Source organism: Coregonus lavaretus (assembly GCF_964263955.1).
Source record: "Coregonus lavaretus genome assembly, chromosome: 39".
NCBI classification, from domain to species: Eukaryota; Metazoa; Chordata; class Actinopteri; order Salmoniformes; family Salmonidae; genus Coregonus; species Coregonus lavaretus.
Window position 1 is genome coordinate 10577714 of NC_140026.1, and position 10000 is coordinate 10587713.

A 10000-nucleotide genomic window follows, 5' to 3' on the forward strand; every position below is an offset into this window, starting at 1 on the left:
GGAAACAATTAAAAGAGGAGGAGAGGAACAGGTACGGATGGAGGGAGAGAGAGGAGGAGGAGAGGAACAGGTACGGATGGAGGGAGAGAGAGAAGGAGGATAGAAGGAGGAGGGAGAGAGGAGGAGAGGAGGAGGATAGAAGGAGGAGGGAGAGAGAGGAGGAGAGGAGGAGGAGAGGAGGAGGAGAGGAAGAGGAGAGGAACAGGTATGGATGGAGGGAGAGAGAGGAGGAGAGGAGGAGAGTAGGAGGAGGAGAGGAGGAGGAGAAGAACAGGTACGGATGGATTGAGAGACAGAAGGAGGAGGAGAGGAGGAGAGGAGGAGAGGAGGAGAGGAGAGGAACAGGTATGGATGGAGGGAGAGAGAGGAGGAGAGGAGGAGGAGAGGAGGAGGAGGAGAGTAACAGGTACGGATGGAGGGAGAGAGAGAGGAGGAGAGGAGGAGGAGAGGAGGAGGAGAGGAAGAGGAGAGGAACAGGTATGGATGGAGGGAGAGAGAGTAGGAGGAGAGGAGGAGGAGAGGAGGAGGAGAGGAAGAGGAGAGGAACAGGTACGGATGGAGGGAGAGAGAGAAGGAGGATAGAAGGAGAAGGGAGAGAGAGGAGGAGAGGAGGAGGATAGAAGGAGGAAGGAGAGAGAGGAGGAGAGGAGGAGGAGAAGGAGGAGGGAGAGAGAGCGAAAGGGATGAGGGAGGCAAAGGAGGAGGGTGGCTGTTCTGCCCCAACCACTCTGACAGCCCAGACAGCATACTGTTCATTCTACATCTCTCTCTTCCTCGCTCTCCTTCTCTCTCTCCTTCTCTCTCTCCTTCTCTCTCTCTCCTTCTCTCTCTCCTCTCTCTCCTCTCTCTCCTTCTCTCTCTCTCTCCTCTCTCTCCTCTCTCTCCTTCTCTCTCTCTCTCCTTCTCTCTCTCTCTCCTTCTCTCTCTCCTTCTCTCTCTCCTTCTATCTCTCCTTCTCTGTCTCCTTCTCTCTCCTTCTCTCTCTCCTTCTCCATCTCCTTCTCTCTCCTCTCTCTCTCTCTCTCTCTCTCCTCTCTCTCCTCTCTCTCCTTCTCTCTCTCTTTCCTTCTCTCTCTCTCCTTCTCTCTCTCTCCTTCTCTCTCTCTCCTTATCTCTCTCTCCTTCTCTCTCTCCTCTCTCTCCTTCTCTCTCTCCTTCTCTCTCTCCTTCTATCTCTCCTTCTCTCTCTCATTCTCTCTCGTTCTTTCTCTCCTTCTCTCTCTCCTTCTCCATCTCCTTCTCTCTCCTCTCTCTCTCTCTCTCTCCTCTCTCTCTCTCTCTCTCTCTCCTCGCTCTCTCTCTCTCTCTCTCTCCTTCTCTCTCCTTTCTCTCTTTATCTTATTCCAAATCTAGTATCTCTCACTCCTTCTATTATCCCCTCTTTATTCCTCCCTCGCTCTACCTCCCCCAATACTGAGAGTATAGCTTTCCTCCCTCGCTCTACCTCCCCCAATACTGAGAGTATAGCTTTCCTCCCTCGCTCTACCTCCCCCAATACTGAGAGTATAGCTTTCCTCCCTCGCTCTACCTCCCCCAATACTGAGAGTATAGCTTTCCTCCCTCGCTCTACCTCCCCCAATACTGAGAGTATAGCTTTCCTCCCTCGCTCTACCTCCCCCAATACTGAGAGTATAGCTTTCCTCCCTCGCTCTACCTCCCCCAATACTGAGAGTATAGCTTTCCTCCCTCGCTCTACCTCCCCCAATACTGAGAGAATAGCTTTCCTCCCTTGCTCTACCTCCCCCAATACTGAGAGTATAGCTTTCCTCCCTTGCTCTACCTCCCCCAATACTGAGAATATAGCTTTCCTCCCTCGCTCTACCTCCCCCAATACTGAGAGTATAGCTTTCCTCCCTCGCTCTACCTCCCCCAATACTGAGAGTATAGCTACCATTTAATTATCAATAAATAAATTACAAACATTACAGGCAATCTTCCTTTTCAGTTTTTTTCCTCATCAATCTACACACAATACCCCATAACGACAAGGCGAAAACAGATTTTTTGAAATGTTTGCTCATTTATCATTAAAAAAAAAATAGAAATACCTTATTTACATAAGTATTCAGACCCTTTGCTATGAGACTCGAAATTGAGCTCAGGTGCATCCTGTTTCCATTGATCATCCTTGAGATGTTTCTACAACTTGATTGGAGTCCACCTGTGATTGGACATGATTTGGAAAGGCACACACCTGTCTATATAAGGTCCCACAGTTGACAATGCATGTCAGAGCAAAAACTAAGCCATGAGGTCGAAGGAATTGTCCGTAGAGCTCCGAGACAGGATTGTGTCGAGGCACAGATCTGGGGAAGGGTACCAAAACATATCTGCAGCATTGAAGGTCCCCAAGGACAAAGTGGCCTCCATCATTCTTAAATGGAAGAAGTTTGGAACCACCAAGACTCTTCCTAGAGCTGGCCGCACGTCCAAACTGAGCAATCAGGGGAGAAGGGCCTTGGCAGGGAGGTGACCAAGAACCCGATGGTCACTCTGACAGAGCTCCAGAGTTCCTCTGTGGAGATGGGAGAAACTTTCAGAAGGACAACCATCTCTGCAGCACTCCACCAATCAGGCCTTTATGGTAGAGTGGCCAGACGGAAGCCACTCCTCAGTAAAAAGCACATGAGATCCCACGTGGAGTTTGCCAAAAGGCACCTAAAGGACTCTCAGACCATGAAAAACAAGATTCTCTGGTCTGATGAAACCAAGGTTGAACTCTTTGGCCTGAATGCCAAGCGTCACGTCTGGAGGAAACTTGGCACCATCCCTATGGTGAAGCATGGTGGTGGCAGCATCATGTGGGGATGTCTCTGAATGTCCTTGAGTGGCCCAGCCAAAGCCCGGATTTGAACCCGATCGAACATCTCTGGAGAGACCTGAAAATAACTGTGCAGCGACGCTCCCCATCCAACCTGACAGAGCTTGAGAGGATCTGCAGAGAAGAATGGGAGAAACTCCCCAAATACAGGTGTGCCAAGCTTGTAGCGTCATACCCAAGAAGACTCGAGGCTGTAATCGCTGCCAAAGGTGCTTCAACAAAGTACTGAGTAAAGCGTCTGAATACTTATGTAAATGTGATATTTCCACCAAAAATGTTTTATACATTTACTAAAATTTCTAAAAACCTGTTTTTGCTTTGTCATTATGGGGTATTGTGTGTAGATTGATGAGGGGGAAAACTATATAATCAATTTTGGAACAAGGCTGTAACATAACAAAATGAAAAAGTTCTCTAACCTTCCCCCTCCCCTTTCTAAACATATTTTCTACCGCTTCTTCTCGTTCCCACCTCGAAACGGAATGGAGAAAGAGAGGGAGGGAGTGAGTAAAAAAAGAAGAAACCGGTCGAACAGGTATTAGCCTGGCCCCGATCTAGTTTGTCACCGTTATTTCTGAGGCGCATGCGCGCTGCTACCTGTGCTTCCTGAATAAAGGAAAGAAAGGACTTAGCCTACCTGTGTTGTGCTTGGACCAACCTCTGAATTCGCCGTGTTGTGTTGTGTTGTGTTGTGTTGTGTTGTGTTGTGTTGTGTTGTGTTGTGTTGTGTTGTGTTGTGTTGTGTTGTGTTGTGTTGTGTTGTGTTGTGTTGTGTTGTGTGTGGGTGGGTGAATCGGAATACGTATCAGCCGTCCCACTGACAAACTCCGAGGATAGAACGTAGCCTGCAGGTACGGGCACACCTGAACAAGCAAACTCACCTGCAGTGTGTGTGTGTGTGTGTGTGTGTGTGTGTGTGTGTGTGGAGAAAAAGAACGGATAGAAAGAGAAAGAAAACGGGAGAGCTAGAAGACTGAAACTACATAGCTACAAAGTTTGTTGTTAAGGTGGAGAAGGAGGGCGGAGCGCGCGAAGAAGAGGGGAACAATCCTTCCCGTTTTGTTTTATTTTTCAAACGGGAAGGTTTTATTTTGAAGCACTTTTTTTTCTTCTTCACCAGTTTACCTGGAGTATTATTGATTAGACGAAGAGGACAGTTTAACCGTAAAAACCGACCATGCCACGAGCCTTCCTTGTAAAGAAGGCGAGACACTCGCCCGGTAAGCGGAACTGGAGCGAGCTGCCAGACCACGAGCGCGGGTACGTCTATATCCCAGGTGAGAGAGTTCGAGGTTGTGTTCCGTTAATAAACCATTTTTGTTTCGGTGGAGCACGAGCAGCAGCAGCAGCACAGTGGCACCGAATAACTGGAAATCAGCGTTCCTTGACACGATGAATACATTGTTAGGCTATAACGGTTTAACAAAAACTCAACCTGAAACGGTTAAAATGATTTCTCCAGAAGAGTAGGTGGGCTACATTGCAACAGTATCGGGATGGAATGTTTTGGCGACTTTTTTCCACTGTCATTGCAGGCCATATTCCAGGATAGATCATAGGACTTCTAACACCCATTTTGTGGTCCTCTGTAGCTCAATTGGTAGAGCATGGCGCTTGTAACGCCAGGGTAGTGGGTTCGACCACCCCATACGTAAAAATGTATGCACACATGACTGTAAGTCGCTTTGGATAAAAGCGTCTGCAAAATGACTTATTATTATTATTAATTTTTTTGTTGTGGGTTTTATTGAACATTTCTTGGCCTAAAGGTAAAGATATTGCGTTGCAGCAGGCCAGGCCCAATTATAGTGCGTATGGCATTGTTCCCCTGTGTGCCACAAAGATAACCAGGACACCGTTACAACTCCTTCTGTCCGATCTTCAGACCCGAGTAGTTTCCTTGTAGGAGAGAGAGAGAGAGAGAGAGAGAGAGAGAGAGAGAGAGAGAGAGAGAGAGAGAGAGAGAGAGAGAGAGAGAGAGGGAGAGAGAGGGGGAGAGAGAGAGAGAGAGAGAGAGAGGGGGTGGAACCGGTTGCAGCACTGCCCCTATCTACCTCACCCATACGGCCTGTCATATCTTACATGTGCCCTGGTTAGCCTGTCGGCAGTCAATACCGCGGCGCCTCATGAAACAAGTGGATCTTGGTTTGCAATAGATTTTAGATGTAGCCTTACTGTGTAGAACAGATATGCCTTTAACTGCCTGCCATGCAGACTAAAATGTATTTGATTTATTTTGCCATAATCCACACAGTAGCCGAACATTTACCAGTGTTTTACATGGAGGAACGTTTCACCTCAAATTCAGCCTTTGAATCTGTTTTGTGACAAACAAGCCTCATCGTAGATTGCATCTCCTCCATTCATATCCAACTGACTTTTAATTTTCTTCTTCTTTAACTAGGCTAGATATCGGTCTCTCTCTTGCGTCACAGTCCTGAGAACAATCGCCATTGTGCCGGTGGGCTTTTTTTTTATTTTATTGTTAGGGGCTGTGGTATCAGATAACTGATAACAAACAACTGATAACAGGCAGGTAGCCTAGCGGTTAATAGCGTTGGGGTTAGTGCCTGAAAGGTTGCTGGTTCGAATCCCCGAGCCGACTGGGTGAAAAGTCTATCGATGTGCCCTTGAGCAAGGCACTTAACCCTAATTGCTCTGGGTAAGAGCGCCTACTAAACGACTAAAATGCCAATGGAAACACTCACCTAAAGGGCTGCTCCCTGTGTGTGAGACCCCCACCAACCGTAACTTTTAATCATTACCTTTTACATCCTTTAAAAGTCTCTGGTACTAAAACCGACCGTTAGATTAGCACCCAGCAGGAGGTATATTTCACTTCCGGAACTAATGTATTTTAGAAACATTAAAAACGTTTTAAGTAAGAAACAAACTAAACCTCTCAGTGTGGTTATGGGGTAAGCTGTAAGATCTGTTTTTGCTGATGTGTATTTGATTGTTATCAAATAGCCTAAGTTTAATACGTTTTTTTATGAAAACGATTGAAAACCAAGGCTATTTATAACTCCAAAGATGTGAACGTTAGGTTATTGCGTGAAGCGCCAAATCACCAGCAGCAGTCATGGTGACAACGCTATCCGCAACCCACCGCCCAGTTCCCGCTCAGCCCAGTCAAAACTGTTCGCTGCTCTGGCACCCCAATGGTGGAACAAGCTCCCTCACGACGCCAGGACAGGGGAGTCACTCACCACCTTCCGGAGACATTTGAAACCCCACCTCTTTAAGGAATACCTGGAATAGGATAAAGTAATCCTTCTACCCCCCCCAAAAAAATAAAAAAAATAAAAAACATTGTAAAGTGGTTATCCCACTGGCTATAAGGTTAATGCACCAATTTATAAGTCGCTCTGGATAAGAGCGTCTGCTAAATGACGTAAATGTAAATGTAAATTTAGTTATTACCCAGCTATGTGAAGTTACCTGCCCCACCGACTCGACTTGTGTTTCACTCCAACTACAGCTGTGATCATTGTCCTAACAATGCTTCCATGGCGTTTATCACATTATGCGTTTAGCATAGGTTAGTTTACAAATGTCTATCCATAATTCTGAGCTAGAATATTTGATAATTGGACAATGAAACGCATGTGCTTAGTAGCTATTATATTATTTGTGTTTTGTAGCTTCAATTAATAAATAAATAAAATGGCACAGGAGATATTTTTTTCCAAGTTGAGAAAAAAAATGCTACTAACAGTGCCTGTGCGAACTTGGGTAGAGGCATTATTTTCATTGAGCGCGCTGGGCGGGTGCGTGCGTGTGTGTGCGCGCCCCCCGGCGGGCTGGTTAATGTTTAGGCTATAGTAGATGCTTTGGTGAAATAACGGACTAGGGCAAGCACCCTCGTCTCCCTACACACAATCATACACCACCCTTAGCAAACACACCAAACCACTACCGCCTGTTCTTCTGTTGACTCTCTCTCTCTCTCTCCATGCGAGGTTACGCTAGCACCTAGGCCTATTGTTTGGAATATTAACCTACGTCATCATATTAGGTCAACAGTAGGCCTATACATTGTCTTTGACTTCACCCTCCACTCGGTTTGATATTTTTTCATTAAACCGTTAGTTCAACCTGGACTCAGGGATAGACGTAACATAGTACATGTAAATCCGGGACACAATAATGTTACGAATTTGCAAAATGTAATGATATGTTACAAATTCCAATTTGTTGTGGCTAACGTTAGCTAGGTGGCTAATGTTAGCTACGCTAGGACTAAGGGTTTGGGGTTAAGGTTAGATTAAAGGGTTAGGGTTAGAGGAAGGGTTAGGTAAAGGGTTAAGTTTAGAGTTAGAGGAAGGGTTAGTTAACATGCTAAATAGCTGCAAAGTAACTCAAAAATAGTAAGTAGTTGCAAAGTTGATAAAATGCTAAAGTTGTCCGTGATGAGATTCAAAAACACAACCTTTGGGTTATACCACCCTACTTTATTTTTTTCCTTAAGTAACCTTATGTCTTCTGTAACCATACCAGACGTAAAATATCATACTCATTTGAGTGTTCAGGATTTACGTTTACTGTATTAGTAATCGTCCCCCTGTAGCTCAGTTGGTAGAGCATGGCGCTTCCAACGCCAGGGTTGTGGGTTCGTTTCCCACGGGGGGCCAGTATGAAAATGTATGCACTCACTTAACTGTAAGTCGCTCTGGATAAGAGCGTCTGCTAAAATGTAAATGTAATTACGTCTAGACCAGGGGTAGGTAACCCTGTTCCTGGAGTGCCGCAGGTACTGCTGGATTTTGTTCCCCAACTGAACTAATTGATCTGTTCAGTGACTGCCTAAATTCAACACACCTGCTCTTCCAGGTTGGTTAAATCAAAAACATGAAGTGCCTACGGCACTCCTGGACCAGGGATACCTACCTCTGGTCTAATCTATGAGACCAGGTTGGTTAGTTTAAGACTGTTTGATAGCATTAAACCATTAGTTTCAGGCTGTTAGATAGCATAAATTAGGTTTTCAAAGACGAGACTGAACCAAGGTTTCAAATATCATTGTTTGCCTGGAGGCGCGTTTGGTACTGGTGTAAGGGAAGGGAGGGGTGAGCAAACTGCTCGAGTTAACAACTCACCAACATGTCTAATCAGGTGTGTGTGTGTGTGTGTGTGTGTGTGTGTGTGTTTGATTGTTTTAAGTGAAATATGGCTTCAGTTGAGCCATTAAACGGTTATGGTAAACACAACTTCATCCTGTCCCGATATGACACTGGGAATAGGGGGCACCTGCTCCCTCAGATTAAACTGTTACATAAAAAAATATATATATATATTAATGACTAAACTTCATTTTTAAGCCCACGTTTTATCATAATTATTTATGAAAATATATGTCAGTTGTATTTTGAGGAGGGAGCACACTGACTGGACCAGGAAAGAGTATAACTTTGTGGTCACGTCCTGGAACATAATTTTGATAGCTGGGCCTCCCCCTCCCCCCCTATTCTCCCTAGTAAGTGGTTCCTTCCGAGGTGCACGGATCCGTCAGTAGAGGAGAGGCAGAAGAGGAAGCGAGACCTCTGGCTTCCTCATTTTTCTGTTTCAATGGACTTCAATGAGCTAAGTAGACCATTGGTGTCTATGGGGGAGCAAGCGCCTTAAGCCGGTGTCTGGAGAAGTGGGTATACTCAAATTTTGCCCAAAATTTCCCAAACGGCGAAGGATGCTGTGGGGATGTTTTTCAGCGGCAGGGACTGGGAGACTGGTCAGGATCGAGGGAAAGATGAACGGAGCAAAGTACATAGAGATCCTTGATGAAAACCTGCTCCAGAGCGCTCAGGACCTAAGACTGGTGCAAAGGATCATCTTCCAACAGGACACCGACCCTAAGCACACAGCCAAGACAACGCAGGAGTGGCTTCGGGACAAGTCTCTGAATGTCCTTGAGTGGCCCAGCCAGAGCCCGGACTTGAACCCGATCGAACATCTCTGGAGAGACCTGAAAATAGCTGTGCAGCAACTCTCCCCATCCAACCTGACAGAGCTTGAGAGGATCTGCAGAGAAGAATGGGAGAAACTCCCCAAATACAGGTGTGCCAAGCTTGTAGCGTCATACCCAAGAAGACTCGAGGCTGTAATCACTGCCAAAGTACTGAGTAAAGGGTCTGAATGCTTATGTAAATGTGATAATTCCGTTTTTTTTGCAAAATGTCTAAAAACCTGTTTCTGCTTTGTCATTATGGGGTATTGTGTGTAGATTGACGAGGGAAAACAATTAATTTAAACCATTTTAGAATAAGGTTGTAACGTAACAAAATGTGGAAAAAGTGAAGGGGTCTGAATACTTTCCGAATGCACTGTATGCTTGTAAATTAATTTGACCACCAAGAAGACATTTCAGGCTATAAATCAAGTTTAAAGTAGCTAGCTTGTCTAACTATCTTATCTGGCAAGACTTTAGAAAAGCAAGCAATAACTAACATGACCTGAATAAGACCTTTCAATCTTTCATCCAGATTTTTTTTGCAGAGATGCAGAGAAGCATATTTAGTTTCTTTAACAAAAAAAACAAAAAAACACCAGTCAAGAGGATACATAGAGCTCTATAGGTATGCTTAGAAATGGAGAAAAATATACATATTTTTGATATTTAATTAGCATGACAGTAATGGCTCTAGATTGGAGGAAAAATCAGTTTCAGCCAAAACCTTCCTCCGAACCATGTGTGTTGTATGTGTTATAATAATAATATGCCATTTAGCAGACGCTTTTATCCAAAGCGACTTACAGTCATGCGTGCATACATTTTTGTGTATGGGTGGTCCCGGGGATCGAACCCACTACCTTGGCGTTACAAGCGCCGTGCTCTACCAGCTGAGCTACAGAGGACCACTAACTGCAGCTCTTGTTAAGTGTTGCTGTCATTTTCAGTCGCTGTGTTATGGCTTTACACCCCCTGCTATATTGTGGATAAAGAGTTACCTGTCTAACAGAACACAGAGGGTGTTCCTTAATGGAAGCCTCTCCAACCAAATCCAGGTCGAATCAGGAATTCCCCAGGGCAGCTGTCTAGGCCTCTTACCTTTTAAAATCTTTACCAACGACATGCCGCTGGCTCTGAGTAAAGCCAGTGTGTCTATGTATGCGGATGACTCAACACTATACATGTCAGCTACCACAGCGACTGAAAATGACAGCAACACTTAACAAAGAGCT

At 45.3% G+C, this 10000-nt stretch overlaps 1 protein-coding gene across 1 annotated transcript in view; it reads left to right on the forward strand.

Annotated features, from left to right (window-relative positions):
- The first annotated feature begins 3709 nt into the window (after nt 1-3709).
- LOC311113039 (putative transcription factor Ovo-like 1) overlaps nt 3710-10000 on the forward strand; it is a 13109-nt gene continuing 6818 nt past the window's right edge. The window contains exon 1 of the mRNA XM_084156161.1: nt 3710-4098. Coding sequence (XP_084012287.1) covers nt 3999-4098 — 100 coding nt within the window. The 5' untranslated portion in view covers nt 3710-3998. The remainder of the gene's footprint in view (nt 4099-10000) is intronic.